Here is a 22102-nt window from a genome sequence, read left to right on the forward strand (position 1 = left end):
GACATGTTATAAGATTTGCTGTCTTGGATCAGGGTTTCTTAGAGTATATGAGGTGAGGGACTTTGGTGTTTTTTGGCATGAGTTTCCAGACTAATTGTTATATTTTGCTGTTTTGTAAGACATATAATATAATACAGGGAAGTCCAATTTCTAAGTGGACAGGGGCTGCAACAGTAAAGGACATTCAGATGTCCCTGCCATCCCCTGCCCCTGCTATTTCCCCCTTTGCTGCTGCACTGCACATCTGTGCAGCCCTTTTTCCTCACCATTGCACCATATGCCTTCATGCTCGCTGCTTCCCTGCTGTTGTACCACATGGCTGTTAAGGCTCTTCCCCCCTCTCCGCCCTGCTGCACTGCACACCTGCATAGGCACCCCTCTTCCCAGCTGTGCACCACGTGCCCCAAACTCAGACTCCACTTCCCCCCCTCACTGCCCCACCTCCTGGGGCAGGAGTAAGAAACAGCAGCTGGAGAAGGGAGGGGGAGCCCAGAGGCCCTGACTGCTATCACAGCCCAAGGGATAGGGGGAACAGTGGCCATAATGTAACCCCTTGTGAGCTGCATATGACCCTCAGGCAACCAGCTGGACAGCACTGGCATAGTATGTAGTCTTGGCTAAGAGTTCATGGGTTTTATTAATTTATTTCTAAATATATAATGAATATTTATAATTTGGGTTTTTGAACCTGTATATTTCATGGGCTATGATCACCTCAGTTTTAAATATGAATGAAAGCTTGTATAGTTCATGCTGTTTTTATCAGTTTTGGCAAACATGCTACTGAATGTGGAGACTTGCCCTAGAAGCTGCTCTTCTTTGGCAAGAAACTATACGAAAGCTTGCTGGATGCTAAAAGTATGCATGAATTAAGTTGTAGGATGAACATGCACCAAATTCACTTCGTTAAAGAGAATGTACAAAGAGATTATATCTTATTTCCTATGGTAATAATTCATCATAGATAGGATTTGGAGCACTATTTTATTGATAGACATATTACAGGAAAGCTGCTATATAAATAAACCTTGTGTTGGGAGTCACAAGTTGGTAAACCCAAGTGTGCTTGCTGTTTTTTTGTTCCCTCCTAGGTTCTGGCTCATCTTTTGGATATGGTTTTCTACAGTGATGAGAAAGAGAGAGTTATTCCTTTACTTGTAAATATTATGCATTATGTGGTGCCCTACCTCCGCAATCACAGGTATCATTACTATTTTGAAGAACCAGGTCTCTAAAGCCTACTGGAATTTGCTGAATGTGTGACATTTCAGTCGCATCAGGCTCCCTATTCCATGGCACTTTGCAGACAGAAATTTCCCAGCAGAAAAAGGAGTGTGTCCGACTCCTGTAGACTATAAGCCTTAAGCTATTTAAGGATATGATAGTACAGGGTTGTTTGTATTTGCTTGACAGTTATCTGACTAAGAGAAGAACAGGCAGAATAATGCTCAGGCTAGAGAATGTCACAAGGTGTGAACCATTTTAGAAAAATCAAGCAAACTGGATTGAAAAACCTAGGGTAGAAGTTACAAGGTACATGTAATGGTTTGATGTCACACAAGGCTAACTTTTGACAAGATAAAGAATATGTATAAAAATCGGCATATGAATAATAGCTAGAGTAGTACCTATTAAGAATGCATTTACCTTATTTACTCAAGTAGATTACCCTGAATATAAGACAACACCTCATAATTAGATTCTATAAATGGAAAATTTATAAATTTATTATAGTTCTCCAGATACAGAATTTACTCCCACTGCTATAGTAGAAAAAATAAAACTGGAGGGTCAGGTGGCCCCCTTCCCCTCCCCCCCGCCAACTTGTTTGCCTTGTAGCCTCTCCCCTTCCCCCCTCTCCCCCTTAGTGTCAGATCCTGCTCTCCATGAGCACATGGAACTGAGGGGCAAATTTTGAAAACACTGACTTTGAAATGGACAGACCTGTAGTAATTTGCATATAGGTGAATTATTACAGGTACCAACAGACTTTGTTCATCCAGAATTGATGCATTTTATCTTTTTTGAAACTGGTGCTAGCTTTAGCACAGGTGCTCCATAAACACACTTTCAGGCAGGACTTTGGTATGTACTTAGTATGTACTTATATGTTGTACATACTATGCATAATATTAGTTCAAAGCCACAAGGCTCATGATTTTCCATTGGCCTGGGTCCCAGACAGTCAACAGCATTTCAAGCCATGGTGACTGCATAGCTCAGCCCTGCTCAGTATGTGTGTGTATACTCCAAATACCCTCCACAAGAGACCAGTGTGCTAATTAACACCCCCCCCACTCATGACAATGGAACCAGGTGTTCTTGCCATGAGTCCTGGAATCCTCCAGAAATCTATATGCAGATGAGGCACAGGGCAACCTGGTTTGGCGCTCTCTTCTGGAGGGCAGGGCCACACTAATCATTTGCAACAAGCTGAGAGAGGGGATGGCAGAGGAATTCGTGGTGAACTGTTTGGGGCCCCATTTGGCAATGTTTGCCAGACATTTATGGCCTGTGAAGAAACAGGAATGATTGGAACTGGAAAAGAAAGCCACAGCTCAGTTGTGGGAGTGAAGAGAAAGTTGAAATGTATGGAGTGTAGTGGCTCACCATGACTTGAAAAAGAATCATGGTTTGGGGGGACTGTGCTCAGTGGGCACTACTACAGAGTTTATTTGTATGGACTGTACTGTTCTGTCCTTGTTGTAGGAAAGTTCCCATTGGTATGTTTGTGCAATATGGGCCATGTGTTTTGTAGTCATGTTCAATACTGGCTGCATTTAATCAGCTTAATGGTAGTTTCCATTACTAAGCACATGCTTGCTTTGACATTAGTTTTATGATATACTAGCCAAATGCCTGTCAAAAATGATGGTGGGGAGGGCAGCTGGGGACAGCAACCTGTGTCTGACCCTGCCCCCACAGTGTTCAAGGTCAGGCCCACTCTCCCCCTCCCACTCCACCGCTTCAGGGCTGGGCTGCCCCCCCCTTCATCTGCTGGCCCCGCCCTCCAGTCCACTCCACCACGGCCTGCAATACCAGGGGTCATGGCCAACGGTGCTGGAATTCCCCCCCCCATCCTCTCCATTATTGCAGCCTGTTGGAATCAGGGGGGATGGGGCCAACGCTGCTGGCCTTGAAGGCTGTGATGAAACGGATGCAGGGTCGGGGGTCGGTGCCAGCAGTGCTGGTAACGGTGAGGGGCAGGGCCAGTGCTGCTGGCCCAACTGCTCCGTTGCCTCCTGGGGAGGGTGAGGGTAGAGGCCTCAGGCCAGGCTCACTCCTTCCACCTCCGCCCTCACTGCTTCAGGGCCGGGGTCCACTCCCCCCACCCCCACCCAGGAGGCGGGAACAGAGCCCAGTGTCCGGCCCTGCACCTCTGCTCTCCTTGTCTGCCCCCCCCCAATGCGGGCCTGACTTTGTCCTCACCCCCAGCATTTTGGGTTTAGGGCTGCTCCCCCTGTCCCCCCTCTTGCCGTGGCAGCCCCAAGCCCGTTTCTGCCCCTTGTACCGCCATCTCCAGAGCAGAGGAGGGGTACTCCCTTTTCCTCCACTCTGTGGCAGGGCCGGGCCTGCCCCCCCTCGCCATCATTGTGGGGCCCAGTGCGTGCCCCCCCATACCCTCCATTTTGTGGCCAGACTGGGCCCAGCATGTCCCCCTACCCTTCCCACCACCATTGTGGAGCCAGCACCAGGGCTGAACGCCCCCACTATCACCACAACCATTTCAGATCTGGCCCAAGCCACTCCCCACCACTTCCATTTCGGAGCTGGGCTGAGCCTGGTATGCCCCCCCCGCCATCCTCCCTGCTGCTGTTTCAGGGCTTAGCCCGCTCCTCCCACCCCTGCTACATCAGCCCAGGTCTACTACTCCCCACTCCCTGCCATGGCAGCGCGCCAGCTTCTCCCCCCTCTCAGGCCAGGTCCTCCCTTCCCCTCCCCCTGTCATTGCCACATCAGCCTGGGCCTGCTGCTTCGCCACCCCCCTGCATTGGAAGGGAGCAGTGGGGGGTGCTGGCCTTGCCTTCTCCCCATGGTGTCCCAACCCTGCTCCCCCGCATGTCGCCACTGCCACCTCCAAGGAGCAAGGGCCTGTCTGCTCCATTGCCACTGCCTCTGGGGAGTGGGGCAGCGGATGCAAGGGGCCTCCCGCTCCATCCACTGTGTCCCTACTGTCATGGTGGCGCTCCACCACACCACCTCCTGTCCTAACTCTGTATTCGCACTCTGGTTGGTTGTTTCTGTCAGCCAGTCAGAATGCAAATAAAGCATGGTGGGCAGATAGGCAGGTGGGAGGAGGAGTGGGCCCAACATAGGGTGGGGGGAAGGAGCAGGTGCACTGCGGCAGTGGGGAAGGGGAGGATGGGCCCAGGCCTGACGTGGGAGGGGGGAGCAGGCCCAATGCGGCAGTTGGGGGGCTGCAACAGTGGCTAGGGGAGGGGAGGAGCAGATCTCCTCCCTGCCTTGGGCCCGGGCCCTCTCCTCCCTTATTCCCACCCCCCCCACATCAGCCCTGAGCCCACTCCTCCTGTCCCCCCACCACTGCTGGGTTGGACCAGCCCTGCTGCTCCCCTCACCCCCTTCTCTGCTGCCATGGCCCAGCTTCTCTCTACCTTTAGGAACCAGTCCACCCCTGCATTGGGCCCAGGCCCACTCCTCCTCTGCCTGCAGCTGTGGCGGGGAGGCGGGGAACAGGCCTGGACCCCAAGCAGCAGGAGGAAAGTGGGGAGCTGGCCTGGATGGGGCGGGGGGCAGGGCATGAGACTCCATCCCCGCCTACTCCCACCTCCCCAACATTCTTGACAGGCAGTTGGCTAGTACTGTATATAATGAGGTTTCCTTGTATGTGAATATGTGAATGTAAGCCAAGGAGGTTTTTTTCCCCCATGCTGATTGGGGAAAAAATCTTGTGTTGTATTCAAGTAAATATATAGTATATATATTTTTATTTTATTTATTAAGCTTTTTAGTAAGCAATAGCGTGAAAAAAACAGGTCCACTTTGGAATTTTTGCTCTTTAACCTAGAATTGCAGTTCTTGCTGAATTGCCTGCTTTAAATGCACTTTGTTAGCACTTTTGAAACCTAGGTAAGAAGGACCTTTCCCTAACAAGTTAGCCAACTGTTAAAGGTTTTTCAGACTTTAAGACTGAAATTTAAGATTAAATGGCTTTCAGACATTGATATGATTGTTATGCCTTTAGACAAATATATATTTTATAAATTTTAATAATTTGCTTTATATGCCTTATCTCTACTGTTTAGTGTTGATGTCTTTTCTGTATTGTGTCATGGAATTCGGTATTAAAAAAAATGGATATTCTTATGCTGTGCCTGTTCAGTTTTAGTAGGACCAGCTCTTCAACCTTGGTTGGTTCTCAGAATCCATCTGAGGATGAACAGCCCCTTCAACAAATTATTTGAAATAAATAGGTTGAGCTGTGAGCCAGCAGGTCAGATCTCATCTTTCTGGCTGGTGTTTTTATGTCCATGCATTTCACAGCCCTTCTTGATCAGGGCCTCATACCCCAACTTCCAGTGATACTGAAGTATTAGCTGCCATCCTTGAGAAATTACAGGTATTTCAGACATAGTTTGGAATAGAATCCAAGTCTCATATAAGGCAGCCCCAAGTCTTCTTCACTTAACCATATTATGCTTTGAAGCAAATATGATATGTGCTTTGGGGTCTGTCTAACCACAATCCTGCATTTCCGCCTCAGAGACATGAATAAAATTCAGGATCCTAACACAAATCGCTCACTGTTTTTCAAGCTCTGGTTGATAAAGAGTATGGTTAAGCAGTATGGTTAATCAAAAGATAGATACTGCTTCTGTAGCATGTCTGACAGTGATTTTTATTTGATATTTTAAAACTTTAGCAGCAGTTTGCACAAGAGTTCATAACTTCTGTTAAGCAGTGATTTAAATGATTTCATTTTGAGTTGCTTTCCCTTTCCAGTGCTCATAACGCATCTAGCTATCGGGCTTGTGTTCAGTTGCTGAGCAGTCTTAGTGGGTATCAGTATACAAGGAGAGCATGGAAAAAAGAAGCATTTGATCTTTTCATGGATTCCAGCTTCTTCCAAATGGATGCTTCTTGTGTTAATCAGTAAGAGTTTTTTATGTATGTCATGATATGTTTACCTTGTAGCATATAATTAGTTTTACATTAAGCATGCCCGCTTTTCCAAAAAATTGTGCTGTTCATGGGGGCATACAAATTATGATGTAACAACTTGCATGGTCACATGAAAAAAATAATACACAAACCTTATCTATATGCATGAATTGAGTACATTTTGATGTATTTATCATTGGCATGAATAAGAGATAATACTGAAAATTACATATTGCAGTTAGTTTACACATGCAAAACTGTGTGTGTATATGTGCGCATAGATAGATAGATAGACGTAGGTCAGGTTGGGGCCATTAGGAAATTTGGCTCTGTATATATTTTGCAATTTAGTTAACAGAAGAAAACTCTTCTGATAAAAATGGCATCCTTTTCTAATGACCTATAATCATTGCCTTTTAGTTGGAGAGCAATTATGGATAATTTGATGACCCATGACAAAACCACATTCAGAGATTTGATGAGTGAGTATTGGCTCCTGCTGTAGATATTTATATGTTTTGTTATTCTTCAAAGCACTCTGTGCAGGATAACTTATTAATATAATGGATGGTAGGATTTACCTGAGAGACTGAAAAATCCTAACATTGTTAGTTCACTTCAGAAATTCCAGAAAAGAGATATTTGTAAATTGTTCAACTTAAATGTATTTTAACTGTTTTAATTTAATTTTTATTAAGCTACTGGTATCTTGGAAAATAGTCAGCATGTACACCTTTACATACTAGAACATAGCTCCTACTAAATAAATGGGCTTATACCTACCTACACCACCAGTGAATTTCACACTCTGCATGAAAAAGTTTAACAAGTAAATACTTTTTCGATCTTAAAATGTCTTTAGTTGTGCTCTGCCATAAGGAGAGAGAGGATTCTAGATTCCTGAAGAATCATTTTTTGTATAAACAATGTATTTAAACAATGTGTAGTAACACTGCTATGCTTAGATGTGCTCCAGTAAACTGAGAGCAGAATTTGGCCCAATATGTGTAAAATGTAAAGGCCATTGGAAGTTTTCATTTAATACATGTTTCTTACAAATATATGTAGTTAAGCTGTATCCCAGGGGTGGACAAAAAGCCTGTGGGCCAAATCCGGCCTGCCAGGCCATTCTATCTGGCCTGTGGGGCCCCTAAAAAATTTAGAAAATTAATATTAATCTGCTCCTGGCTGCCTGTCAAAGATGACATGAACCAGGGCCAGTAGAACCCAGGGGAAGCTCCCGGGAGCCAGCAAAAGGCCAGCTGGGCCCCATCCCCCAACTGGAAGCCTCTGCTTGCCCTTACTTTCACTGCTTCTGTGCATGCCTGCTCCAGCACCATGTGGCCCTGGGCTGCATCACTGAACTACAGGAGCACAGAGCCACACCAATATTCCAGCGCCAGGAGTAGGAGGAGGGGTGTGTGTGTGTGTGTGTGTGTGTGTGTGTGTGGTGAGGGAGGCACAGAGTACGTGTGCGCGCACGTGCATAGGGCAAGTCCCACAAGCACACCCTGCCATACACACAGATCCCCGCCCCAACATCCCCTTATACACTACAGCCACCCCCCCACACACAACCCCCCACAAACCCCATACCCACCCACATTCCATATATCCACACACACTTGCATGCTTCCTCACCCCACACCTATCCCCCCACAAAACCCCTACACACACCCACAGCCCCCTGCAAACCTATACCCATCCACCCAAACCCCCCACAGTATACAAGAGTAACACTTCAGTTTAAGCTATTGTGCAGTCATCTGTCTGTGCAGTACATAAACACATATAAATCAGGACAAAAATATTTTTTTTAATCAAATTAATGAATGTTATAGATGTTAGATTTTTAGCATATAATTTGATATTTTTCTGGTTCTGGCAAAACCCCTTGCTGAAAGGACTACTTCTGGTGGCAAAGGTTGGGGGTTAGGGGGTGGGACTTCCAGTCCTAAGATGGTGAGCAGGGGGCAGGGCACCTGTCAGGGGGTAGGGCCACCCATGTGGTCCTCAACAGCTTGCCAAAACTCAGTAAGCAGCCCTCCACCCGAAATAATTCCCCATCCCTGCTGTATCTGATACAGAGGTATCAGTTACAGCAGAGACCCATAGAAACTGTTGTCCTAACTCCAGAATACATTTCTGTGATAAAATATCAGTTGGTCATACTTTAATGTTTAATGTTACTAGCTTGTCCCAAGACACTGTGTTTTCCCTTTTAGCACGAGTGGCTGTGGCTCAGAGCAGTTCACTCAATCTGTTTGCTAATCGGGATGCAGAGCTGGAACAGCGAGCTATGCTCCTAAAGAGATTGGCCTTTGCCATTTTTAGCAGCGAAGTAGACCAGTACCAGAAGTACCTTCCAGATATACAAGGTAAGTAGAAATTCATTGCTCACTATTTTTTAAATAAAATGGATTATTATTGAGAAAAATTTTCTTATAAAATTTGTGTGTTCTCTGTGGTGATGTAACAACAGCCACTAGTGCTTCCAGTGTCAGCCATCTGGCTTTGGAATCTGTGGGTGAGATTTTATTGAAATAAACAACAAAATTCTATGAATTTCAGTGGGAGCGGTGTTGGGTCTTAAATTATATTAACACACATGAGTTTTTTCATTGCCAGCTGACTTCAAGCTGGATCATGTCATAAATCTATCATCTTACCATTTTGTCAGTGTCCGTGGACAGGCTGGTTTGCATAGGGGATTTATATGCACATGTTTTATCTTACTCTACTTCAGGAAGGGAGATATGCTAGGTTTAGAGAGAAATATTTTAGGTTCCAAAAATTCCTGAAGTTGTTTATTTTGCACTTCTGTCAGTCTGACTAATACCACATTTTCTGACATACGGCATGCCCCAAAATAAAATACACACCTTTGTTTTTAAAAGCAGAATGAAGAAAAAAAATATTTTTCCAGAGTTATAGCTGCAGAGCTGATGCATACTTCCTTTTCTACATAACCAAAAGCTAAAACTTTAACTGCTCTTAAAGACTGGTCTCCATAAGTGCATCTATGATTTTGAAAAGAAGTAGAGTCTCCAAGGCTGTCAAATAGGAGGAGAGAGACCAGGAACAACTAGCAGACAACAAAATTACCCTAAAAAGGATTACCTTGATTAGTGGAAAATCAAGGCTATTATAAAGAGAAATTATAGTTAACATTTTTGCCACAGTGAAGGATGGGGAGTCATTAAGTCAATTGACACCCTCAATTGACACAAGGCTAGTACTGCTGCACTGTGGAGTAGAAATCAAAGCAAGGTGTTTCTCTTTGGGGAGAAAAACAGCCCCCCCACTTCAGACATTCACCCAATTTGGGGGTGCTGACTTCTGGGGAAAATGTGTGTGAAGTATACAAGTAAATATGATTGTTATCTCTTCCTGCTGACTTATTGGTAGGGATGGGATGTTCTTGATTTTGCTCTAACATAGTTCAGACTGCTAGGACAAACTGCTGTTTTGTTCATAGGCATGATTTCTCAGTTCTTCCTTCAGTTCTGTAGTTCAGTGATTATAATTTTCTTGGTTTGCTTGTTCCATGATTTGTTTTGTTTTGTTTTGTTTTGTTTTTTGGAAGGTCCTTTCTGTATTCAAATACAATTTAAAGCTAATGAGAATAAACTGAAGAGAAGATTAAACAGTAACCAGAAGTATTCTGAATTGAGCAATCCCTGTTGACTTTCTGTTTCAGAAAGACTGGTAGAAAGTCTCCGTTTGCCACAGGTGCCCACTCTTCATTCCCAAGTGTTCCTGTTTTTCAGAGTATTGCTTTTAAGAATGTCTCCGCAGCACCTTACCTCACTTTGGCCTACCATGATCACTGAACTGGTGAGTTGCAATTAATATTCATGATTTAGAAAATTTATGTTGTAAAGTTAAAAAATATGAAATAAGTCCTGAACATCTTAGCTGGTCTCATTGAAGGCAACTATAGTTACATTATGTATATTGAATGTACAGTGGACGTGACTTGAACTGAATGCTGACTTGTTTGCACAAGCTAATTTATAATTTGTGTTCCTGAACCAAATGAAATGTCTGTATGGTTTATACCAGTGGGAGCTAACTTTTTTGGCAGGCATACCACAGATTAGCCCCGTGCCTTACCTAAGTGCTACTCTGATCCCCTTCTTCTGCCTGATCAGCTGCTCTCCTCGGGGCTGGCATGGTGCAGATGCTAAGGTGCATGATTCAAGGCCATAGCAGAAGCCTTCACTGTGCAGCCCTGTCAGATTCTGACAAATCTGTGAATTCAGCTAAATACCATGTCACATGGACATGGTAAGGAAGGAGGTGCTCTCTCTTCTGCCCCTTGCACCCTGCCCTATCTGCTGCTCTGCTTTCTATTTCCTGCCCCATCTGTCACTATGCTGCCTGGTCTGCCATGCACATAGGTAGTTTGTACCAGTGGGGGCACGTATGCTGCAGATTGACAATCCTTGGTTTATGCTATCAGTTAAGCTATACAGAAAATATTTTTTTCCTAGAAAATTGCAGTCTCTGCCCCTTCCCATCTGTCTCCTGGAGGAACTTTGCACCTTCACCAGTGTTGTCATTCCTTCCCTGCTCTTAATTACCAGTTCAATTCCTGCCAAAGTAAGCTTGCCTCCTCCTCCCAGCATGTCTGCTCCTCACTACTCTCACTTGTTTCTTTCCTGCTATTACTGATTAAGCCCTTTTCCTCCTATGATGATGACATCAAGATTCAAGTCTTGTTATTTTGGTGGTCAGTGGTGATTTCACAGCAGTTTACAGCTGAAGTTTTGTCATTAGATAAATGCAAGGTGTAAGGAATGGTCTTTACCCTTTGTGCCATTCTAGTAGGCTAGAAGGCTGCTTTTAAGCTGCTGTCCACAGTTTCTTCTTATACAGGAAATCCCCAGACACTCTGGCTCCCATAAAGGGAGTATTATGGGATTAGAAGTGGGAGATGGCCAGAACACTTTGTTTTATACTTATCTAAGGTCAGCATTGGTGGTCCTTAGAGAGGCCATTACCAGCTGGCTTAAGTTACAAAAACACAGAGGTGTTGAAATAGTCTGAATTTTGCTGGAGGTTAACCTACTTCTTGATTATCCCAGGGGGAGTAAAGAAGGCATAATGCCCTTCCTGTTCTAAGCAATAAATGGTGGTAAGCTAGAAAAAAAAAATTCTAAAAATTACGGGAATATTGTTTTGCAATATATATATATGTTTAAAGTGACTCCAAAACATGCAAACATTAAGAAGCATTCTCTCACATCATGAGAGAAGGGTTGCCAGTCTAAGTAGCTACATTTCCCTGATTTCCCACCTGTCCTCAGCCCTGAGAGAAATTGTAGCCACCTAGGGTGAGCGTGCACATGCGTCTTGCAACATCTAAAAGTCCTTTGAGATGCTGCAAGAGGCATGTGGAGGAGCACAAAAACGTTCCCTGTGGCACTGGGGGAAAATTAGACCCTGGATATCCAGGGTTCAAAAAAAAACATAGGGGGAAAAAAGCAGGGCAGGGCACGGCCTGGGACCATGTCCTGAGGCAACTGGAGGCTCAGTCCTCCACAGAAACACTTTGGTAGCTAATCAGAGCATTTCTGTGGCTGCCCCTTGCCCCGGTGCTGAAGCACACTGCCTGCCTGTGAAGGGCAGGCAGCATGTGAGCCACAGGGAGTTGGACCTGGGCTCCTGCCAGTAAATAGGGGGTGGGGAGGTTGAAGAAGGGGGCAGGGGACCATGGGGGGGCCTGCCTGCTCCCCCAACCCCCTGGATTGCTTCTACAGTAGTCGGCCCTATCTCCCGCCCACTCCCCCTGCTCCCCCGATTTGCTGCCCCAACTGGCCCCTATCCTCCGCCTGCTCCCCGAGTCCTCCCAATTGCTGCCCCACCTGGCCCCATCCCCTAACTCCTCCCTAAATGCTGCCCTGCCAGGCCCCATCCCCTGCCTGCTCCCCTTCCCCTCCAATCACTGCCCCAGCATCCCAGCAGTCATACCCCCCCCTCCCCCCCCAAAAAAAGCCCCACTCTCGCCAGCAGTAGCAGCTGCTGTCGTGGGGGAGTAGCAGCAACTGGGGCCTCATGGCAGAGCCCCCTGCACAGCATGGGGTCGGGTGATGGCCACAGGGGCCCCAGCTGTCCAACAGCGTGTGGAGCCACACAGTGTCCTGCTGACCCTGGCTGCACCCGCATAATGGGGCAGTAGGAGTGTGGGTGCCAGGCGGCCAGGGCCAGTCCCCACTGCCCCTTGTTGCCCTGTGCTGCAGAGGGAGGAGCTCTGCTATGTGGCTCCACAGCCCCTGCTACTGCCGGTGAATAAGTGGCTTTTCTTTTTTTTTTCTTTTTTTTAAGAGGCTGGGGTTGCAAGCAGGGGTGGTGGTAGCCCCTGTTGGGTGGGGGGGGGTCTGTGGCTCCTGTGGGGGGCTGTAACCCTATTGAAAGAAGTCTATGAGCTGTGTAGGGAGGCTGCACCCTGCTGGGGGCAGGGGACCCACCCCTCCTGAGCAGCCCCCTTGCACAGTCCACCCATATCTACCCACACACTCCCCTTTCCCACCCCTTTCCTGCAAACCCCACATCCCCCCAGCACGCACCCTACATGCCCAGCTACCAGACAAGAGGAGACCTGCTGGCAGGAGATGTGGCTGATGGGGAAGCTGTCCCCACATCTTGGTTAATGAAGGCATCACAGAGCTCTAACTGCTCTATGGTGAGAAAACCAAAGGCAAAGAGCAAAACATAGGGATTTAGAATTCATTTTATTATGATGGTAGAGACACAGATAGGCTTCCATATTGCTTTAACTTTGTAGATATATCAGTAAAACATTGCCCAACTAATTGTTCTCTCTCTACATATAGTAGCCTTTTATTTTAATTGTGGTGGAACATGGATTTCAGAGTATTTTACAGAGTCACTTTGGGATTTTTCTATCAACGATGTTTCAGTTTTCAAATGGGGATCAGTAGAATTCCTGCTAGGAAGGCAAGTGGCAGGACCAAGGAAGAGGAGCGTGCTCAGAGCTGGCACCTTGGACCCAGTTGAAGGTAGCTGACCTCCTGGCCAGTTGGAGCCAGGAAGGCATGCTTTGACAGTTCCAAGCAGACCACCACACTGGGAACATCTTCTGGGCAATAGCTGCTCTGATGGCCAGGCAGGGGGCACACATGGCAGCAGTGCTGCACAAAGGCCAACCCTGCAGCCACAGCCCACTGGCAGCTGGCCCAGAGGGGCAGATGCCTCTGCTGGCTGTGTAGTCCTCATCTGGGTCTGGCAGGTACAGAGCAGGTCACAGCCAGGCAACAGTCCCCACTGCCAGACTGCTGCAGTGGGTAAAGGGTGCAGGGAACTCTCAGGGCTGCTTCATCAGTCCAGCTGGCACAAGGGATACAGGGACCAGTTGGCTGGGCCTCAGAAACTCCTGAGTGAATAGCCTTGAGCTAGTTGACAGGGAAGCTTTTTGTAGTGATGGGGACAGGACAGGTGCTGGCCCCAGGTTCTAGCTCCCCCTGGCTGCAAGTTCACGAAGGGCCAGGCAGGGTTATTTTGCCCCAAGTGACACAATATGCCCCACACCAAAGTGCATGTCCGGGCATGTGCACTGAAGCAAAAAGCCCCGGCTCAAATTTGCACCGCTTCTATTTGAGCTGTTAAAAGTGCATGTGCTTGCATGTGTGGATGTGCCCCTAGAGGCTGTCTTTATTTGAGCTGACTATGGTCTCCTGAAGACCGCACTCCAGCTGACAATTGCCATAGGGACTGGAACTGTATTCTCATGCCTTCTTTCACCTGATTATGTCCTGCCTTCCACTATAGCAGAGGGTGAAGAAGATTGTCCTAAGAACTGGCTCTGCGGGCTTTATATTAGCTAAGGATTTTTTTTCTCGTGGGGGAATTGTCAGATGGAGAGCTGCACCCAGATTATTAGCCTATTGTAGTATTAATTGCAGAATTAATACATTATAGCAGTGGTGCACAAAATATAGCTTGTAGGCTGGTTCCAGCCCACCAACTGATTGGATCTGGCCTGCCTCCCCAACATTCTGCATGGGGCTGAACCCTGTCTGTTCCTCACCGAGGCAGCCCATTCCTGCCCACACCTGCTGGCTCCAGCCCTGGTCCCAGCCGTGGTCAGCGTGCATAACTTCCCGGCGGGGCTGCTCCAGGTGCAACTGCAGCCACCTGGGTAATGCTCAGCTCCCCAGTCTCCAGCACTCCTTTTCTCCCTGCCCCTGCTGCACTGCTCCAGGTGGGAGGGAAGCTGCACCTGTACCATAGCGCCCCAGCAAGCTCTGCTGCATGTGCCCTCTGCCCCTCCTCTTCCTTCTCCCCACCTCTGGCTGGCTGGCTTCTGGGACCTAGCATGCAGGCAGCCCTGCAAACACATGTGCACACCTCCCCACACAATATGCAAAAGTAAGATTTTATTTTGAGCTATTATTCAATCGCCTTTATATACACTACTCAAAAAGCATAAAATGAGGACAAAACAGATTTTTGAAATAAAATTAAAATATATGATAGTAGACATTTGCTTTAGAGTATACAAATTGTTTTTATCTGTATGTGTTAAAATGATATCTTCTAAAAGATGTGTGTGTAGCCCTCGACAGCTTGCTGAAACTTAAGTGGACTTAGAGCCAAAATAATTGCCCACCCCTGATTTACAAGGAATCTGGTTCTATAAACTCATTTTTGGTTGTATAAGTTGGTGAGTGATTTCTTCAGCCAGAGAATGGAAATAAAGCTCAAAACTTTAGGCACCTTAAAGCTTGCCTCGGGTCTTGTTTATTATCCTCCAAACATACACAAATTCAGAAAGCAAATCAGTAATTCTCTGGAGGCTTTTCCCCTGTTTTAACCAGCCAGCTTAGAAGGGAATTCAGTGTTCTTCTCTGCTTCTGCTAGGTTCCCCTTTTTATATACTTTCCCTAAGAAGCTGTGTTCCAGGCCTAAACCCAGTTACTTCTTGGTTTTAAAAGCTGCAGAACCTTTACCTTGTTACTGTCCCTTTAAAAAGGATTTTTTTAAAGTGTACCCTTTGGCCTTCAGGTACAAGTGTTTTTACTGATGGAACAAGAACTCACTGCTGATGAAGATATTTCAAGGTAAAATTAAATTAACTTCTAGGTATTCATTCACTTTTACATGTCATCTTCTGAAATGCTAATAAGCAATAGAATCAATGCTTATTTTTTTTCTTTCCTCCTTTCTGTACTTTTGAAAATCTCTCCTCTCCCAAAAGTAAAATCCTTACAACTGGCAAGTTAACAAATGCCGGCTTATCTTGGATGATTGGCGGGAATCTGTTACATTTAAGCACAGTCTATAACAGAGACTATGCTACTTTGTGATTTGTGGAGTTGCAGTTAAATTAGCAAGTTAGATGTGCACATTTGTAAAACAAAATGCTAAAAGAGAACATTCCCATCATGGTTGAAGGTCATTATAACTAACCTGTGCAGCTATTCATTATAATTTAATTTTAGAACTTCAGGCCCATCTGTTGCTGGTCTAGAGACAACATACACAGGAGGCAATGGCTTTTCCACATCATACAATAGTCAACGGTGGTTAAATCTTTACTTGTCCGCTTGTAAATTTCTGGATTTGGCCCTTGCATTACCATCTGAAAACCTTCCACAGTTCCAGATGTAAGTAAAAGGAGATTAAATATTTTACATTTTTCAAATTTTAACTATTGCCTTGTAAAATTCTAAGATTTAAAAACTTTGTTTAATTTCTTTTCATATTGTCTTCCTGCCTCTAGTTCAGAGTAGCTGCTTGCCTTCTTTTTGCCTAGAGACTTTGTCAGTAGCAAGGGTATACCATCAGGAAGGCTTAGATCAAGGCTGTCCAACTTCCAAGCCAGGAGCCACATACCCCGCAGGCTGCACCAGTGAGGGCTGCAAATCCCATGGGCGTCTTGAGAACAAGCCATGGGCCATGTGGCTGTCCCTGCTAGTGTACTGCATGCCATGTGGCCCCCTGTCATGTCATTTCAGTGCACGCCCATGTAGCTCCCCAACACACAGACTGCTGCATCACACATCCACATAGGCACATACAACCCTCCACTGTTGCTGCACCATGTGTCCACACAGCCCCAGACTTGCTCTCTGCACTGTGCACGACACCTTCTTGCTCCCTAGAGCAGCTGGAACAGCAGGGGGTACAGTAGCCAGGAACTTAACTCCTTTAAGGCTACATGTGGCCTGTGGTCCCCGTCACACAGCCCTGGTTTAGATTACCATTCTGTCCTAAATACCTGTATTTTCAGTCTCTCAGAAGTCAAAGATTTCATTTTGTCTGGAATTCTGATGCTTCATCTTGGTCAAAAGGTAAATCTTAAGGGAAATTTAAAGATATGAAGTACATAGCATTCTGAGTTCCTCTTAAAAACTAATAGCCTGTATGGCAGTTGAGGGTTAGTAGGGAAGACTGGAGCTCTGCTCTACCCTGTCTGCTCTCAACATTGATGGAATTCTCAACTCGCCAGCCAGGGGATGAGTCTGCCTCTCGTGCTACATTGGTAGCCCAAAGGGATGGAACTGGGATAGGACTCAGGCCTGGTGTATTTTTCCAATCTTATTATAATGTTATGTGTGTATTGAGGGCCATATTTATCCCCTATTTAATTCTATTCCCTTGAATAGCATTAAAATGGGGTATAACTTGATCTGTAATGCTTTAATGCCTTCCAATGAAGGTACTAATACAGTAATTCTTACAGAAGACACTGCCTGTTGAACAAGACCACCAAGAATCTTTAGCAGAAATGTGTGTGTATCTATTTGGAACAAGGGTGGAATCCTTAAAACATTTCTGTTTTTGCCCAACTAAGCCATGTACTGTAAACCACTACATCAGGGGAATACATCAAGGGCTTGGCGAACAAATGTTCACCAGGACACCCTTGCGGAAGACCAGGAGTAATGGCCACACGCTCCTGGAAGACTGTTTCAGGCTTAACACTAGGAAAAACTTTCAGTTAGCATGTCCAGACTGTGGAATAAACTCCTGTGGCAGGATGGCCCCTAGGGGTGCCATGACCTCCCCTAGTGCCCTTGCCTACCGTGCCAACCTGGGCTTTGAAGGCACCCTCTATCTCGCCCGCCACATCTTTGATCTTAGTATTGTCAGTGGAGGCTGCCTTCCTACCCTTCTTGGCACGGGGCTGATCTTACTGTACCGGGATTTTCTCCAGGTCCCAGTGCTGGTCCTCTCCTGGGGCCAAGTCAATGCATGCGCCCCCCTCCTGGGGCGGCTCTCTGACTGTGCCCCTTCTCGCCCAGCCCGGACTTCCCAATGGGCTTATTCCCCTCTCGGGGCTTCGTATCTCACAGGCAGCGCCCCACTCAGGCCTGCCTCCCTTATGTTCCTCAGCCACTCGCATCCTGACCTGCGTCCCGTGCTCCCCGCGGTCCCTATGCCCACACTCGAGCCTGTGGTCGCGCCTCCCAAGCTCCGCGCCTGCACTCAGGCCTGTGATTGCGCCTTTTGCGCTCCGCTGCCTGTACTCGGGCCTTCTATGCCCCTCCTGGGGCCCTTGCTCGTGCTCCTTGCCCGCACTTGGGCCTTCTATGCCCGCACACGGACCTGTGGTCGCGCCTCTCGCGCTCCCCCACCCGCACTCAGGCCTGTCTATGCCCAGCTCGGGCCTGCGCCCCACTGGGGCTCTTCCCAATTGGGACTTCCAATTGGGGCCTGTCCCAGTAATGCCCACGCTGGGCTGGGGTCGGGACCCCCCACTGCTTAGACCCGCCTTCCTGGGCCCACACCCTACTGGGCTTCCGCCTCTACTAGACTCTTCCCAATGTCACCCCAATGGGCTAGGGTTGGGACAACCCCACAACGCGGCACCCTCCGTGGTGCCAGGAACTCCCCCACCTTCCTCGGGAGCTCCTGCTGAGGCCTCCTCCACCCCTACAGCCTCGCCCGGTCCTCTGGTATTAATAATCACCACTCCACAAAACTATAAGCCAGCTGGCTACAACGCATCATAAGCCCCCGAGCTTATAATACCAGCTCCACTTTATGCTGGCTCTGTCTCATACCTCCATCAGGGTTCTCTCTCCCTTGCATCATTGCAGCCAGTCAGAGTGGTCAGGCTGCCACCATTGACTCAGGCTGCTCAGCTCTCCCACAGAGCTCCTGCTCCTGCAGCTGTCTGGAGGGAACTGCGTCTGGACCTCAGCCTTCCCTTCCTTATGAAGGCCAAGCCCCGCCCCCGTCAATCAGCTGATCTAATCAGCTCCCATAACGACTGGCACCTGCTGCCTTAGAAAGTGGCTTAGCTGCCATTTATTATCTTCAGTAGCAGGCACCCTAGTGCCCTGCTACAACTCCCTCCAGAGTTAGTGCAATCACCTACCCTGGAGATCTTCAATAAGAGATTGGACAGTCACCTGACCCCAGGTGTCTTTCCTGCCTAGCTCGGGGGGCTGGACCCAATGATCTTGCAAGGTCCCTTCCAGCCTCTTACAATCTATTAATCTATGCATAATCTATAATCTATGAATCTACACTTTTTAAAGGTGAACTGAAATGTTGTATTCACATAGAATGCATATGGATCCTTCAAATTAAAAATATATTTAAAAAGTAAACAGATTATTTTACCATCTCTAAACCAAAAACTAGGTTTTCCTCTTTTTCCTAAAGTATCTGAAGGCATTTCAAGTGGTCTGATTAGAGTACGACTTGTATGCTTCCTTGAAGTGTTTGAAATAGTTACAGCTTTTGTAAGTGAAACAGTGAGCTCAGAACACATAATTCTATAGATAATCAAAATAAGCGATTTGGTCAAGTACTTATTTTTAAATGACTTATTTGTAATAATTTTCAATTGTCCAAAATATATGCCTGTTTGCCTCAGCAAGACTACTACAAGCGCAGTATTTGATCAGAAGACCTAACAATTTCACCTGGACATCACCTGAATGGATCCTGTGGAGGAAGTTGCAGCATACTGATGTCTGCTGGTTAAGGACTACTAACCTCCTCTTGACTTCTATTATTCATGGGTGCAAAATTGTTTCCTTATCCCTCCTTAGCCTCTCTAGTAATGGGAGCTAGAAAATATGGAGCCCCAAAAGAGCTACGTTTTCCAACCTAATCACCTTTGGATAAATCAACTGCCGGTGACTAATTGCCACTGCCCTTAGACAACTTCTGCAGAATTCAGTCAACTTTACCCCTCTCTACCTTTTCTTAGAAGATTGAGGGTGAGGAAGGGGCTACATGTCACTCTAGGTTTAGGTCCATCAAGTTTCATAAGCCTGGGGTGATGATTTAAAAGTTTGATTAGAATTTTGGATCTACCCTAAATTATGGGTAGGTTTAGGTTTCCAACAAAATTGGTAGTAGAGTCCTACTATTCATTGTTGTTGTTGTTGTTATGGCTTTATTAAACAAGTCCTTTCTAGTAAGAGATTCCTCTTTATGCATTACTGTATGTTCCTCAAAACAACATCTTCTGTATAACAGATCAAACCATTAATCTGACTTTCCTGGTTTCCTGAACAGTCTTACCTGATTCTTTAGAGTGGGCAGCTTCATCTTCTACTGTAATCCACAGTGCACCTAGCCAGTTCTTACAATGTTACATTTTTTCATGCTTTAAAGACAGCTGTGGAAGGAGCACTTTTAAGAGTTCCTGAACTGAGATACTGACATCAAAGACAATGCCATCAAAGCCATTCCACAACATCCCATTAAGTTCCACATTGAAGATCCACCAATTTATCAAGAGGCCTTAAAAATCATTAAGTAGATGAAAAACCAACAAAGTACATGGTCCTAGCTGAAATTTATAAGCAAAGTGGAAAGAAGGTTTCACCAGCTGCAAATGGTTATTCTGAAAATCTGGAAACACAAAACAGGTTCCCAGTGACCTATGAGATGCCAAAATCATTGCCATATTCAAGAAAGGAGATCAAATGGATTGCAACAGTTATTTTTATATTGCCTTCCTGTCTATTGCTGGGAAGATCCACACCCACATTCTCAATAGATTCACATTCCTGGCTGAGGAGATTCTATTTGACTCCCAATGAAGTTTCAAACTTCTCAGAGATGCAGTTGATCTGATTTTTGCTGCTAGACAGTCTCAGAAGTGCCACAAGCAACCCCAAGATTTTTGCATGGCCTTTCTTGACGTAAGACCTTTGTTTCAATCAACAATTTTCTCTATGGAAAAACCTGATGAGATTCGGGTGCCATTAAGCAGTGGCTCAGAAATATCCCCCTTCACTATTAGAACTAGAGTCAAGCAAAGACATGTGATTGTACCACCACTCTTTTCTTTCTATATTGCAGCCATTCCATATCTTACTGGTGAGAGATTTGTCCAGAGTCAGAATTCAGTATCACATGGATGGATGGCAATGTTTTTAACATCAACTAGTATACTCCAAATCAAAGATAACTAATACCTTCATTACTTCAATACACTGATGATTATGGTGCGTGTGCTCACTGAATTGAACAGCTCCAGGTTGCCCTTGATTGCTTTTGTGAAGCACATGAAATGCTTAGACTATCTGTCAACTTCACAAAATCCCCAAGGTACTTTACAAACTCAGCCCAATCCAATCCACAGATCTGCCACATATTATAGTTAGAGAACAATCCTTGGAGAGTATTAAGCATTACCCCTTTCCTAAAAAGTAAATATAGATGACAATATTCAACATTGGATAAAGTCTGCCAGTGCTGCTTCTGGACATTTCCAAAATTGTGTCTTTGATCATGACCTCACAACTCAAACTAAGCTTCTCATCTATCAGGCCATTGTCATTCTTATCCTGCTCTATGGGTGTGAGACCTGGACAGTGTATTGGAAACATCTGAAAGCTTTGGAATGTTACCATCACCAATGCCTTTTAAAGAAACCTCCATGACAATTGGAAGGACAGAAGAACAAATGCTAGTGTTCTGGCTCAGGCAAACTACCATCACTGAAGCAGTGTTTATACGACACCAGCTCCATTGGACAAAACATGTTATTAAGATGCCTGGTAACTGGCTCCCAAAGCAGGTCCTCTACTCCCAATTCATTGATGGCTGTTGCTCTGGAGGTGGGCAAAAGAAAAAATTCAAAAACATGCTGAACGCCAGTGTGAAGGAATGCATCATTAACACTGGTACTTTGGGAAACTCAATCACCAAATTCCCCCAGTGCTGTTGTGATACTTGATAAGGCATTGATCAATTTGTGCAAATTCACCTCACTATGGAGGTGGGTAGGCAAGAGAGACATGTGACATGCAATTACCAGGACTCACTCCTTCCTTCCAAAACTAGTTGCTAGTTAAACGCACACATCTGGGATTGACCTTCTCAGTCATCCCTGGATTCACTGATGACTCCCCTATTATTGGAAGATCATCCTTCTCATATTGAAGGAGGACGAGGGTAGTGGCCAGGGATAGACAGGGAAATTTGGTTAATAGCTAGACACATTTAGTATGTCATGGTTTTACCTTTCATAAGAATTTCTACAGGCCAAGGAAGGTATAGTAGTAATTTGCAAATATAAAAAGCTACCTCTAGCATTTTGTTACATACCTCAGAATCACTCTAAATTTTCTTTGCTACAGTAGTAAAGGTATGAAGGTACCAGGTTTTTTAAAATCTGCCTTTACTTTTTCCTCTTTTAGGGTAGCCTGAATAAGTCATACAAATGTTTAGTGAAGAAACTTTAGAGTGGCAAAGAAAACTTGTTTCTGTTCAGTGTTATTACAGTCTCTTTACTTGTCCTGAACAGTGGTGGATCAAGGGGGATGCAGTGGTGTAGTTGCATCCCTGCCCTTTGATTCCTGCTCAACCTAAACTTGATTGCTTGGGAGGGGCAGCAGCATTTCTATTCAGGCAGTGCTGCAAGGGTCAACTGATTTAATAGTTCATTATAACATACCTGACTTCTGTGTATCTCAGGTGCTACTGACCTCTCTTCTTTTAATGGTCTTGATGTTCCATTAATGAAGTTATGGTTGTTTCT

The 22102-nt window shown here is 45.8% G+C and overlaps 1 protein-coding gene across 12 annotated transcripts in view; it reads left to right on the forward strand.

Annotated features, from left to right (window-relative positions):
• The window catches only part of DOP1A (DOP1 leucine zipper like protein A), a 118267-nt gene that overhangs the window by 90772 nt on the left and 5393 nt on the right, over positions 1-22102 (forward strand). For all 12 annotated transcript variants that reach the window (XM_090035572.1, XM_090035619.1, XM_090035595.1 and 9 more), the window contains 7 exons: positions 1092-1201; positions 5962-6111; positions 6541-6602; positions 8346-8498; positions 9821-9957; positions 15151-15206; positions 15588-15752. In XM_090035572.1, coding sequence (XP_089891698.1) covers positions 1092-1201; positions 5962-6111; positions 6541-6602; positions 8346-8498; positions 9821-9957; positions 15151-15206; positions 15588-15752 — 833 coding nt within the window. The remainder of the gene's footprint in view (positions 1-1091; positions 1202-5961; positions 6112-6540; positions 6603-8345; positions 8499-9820; positions 9958-15150; positions 15207-15587; positions 15753-22102) is intronic.

Source organism: Crocodylus siamensis, chromosome 1 (assembly GCF_052110815.1).
Source record: "Crocodylus siamensis isolate JL-2025a chromosome 1, ASM5211081v1, whole genome shotgun sequence".
NCBI lineage: Eukaryota > Metazoa > Chordata > Crocodylia > Crocodylidae > Crocodylus > Crocodylus siamensis.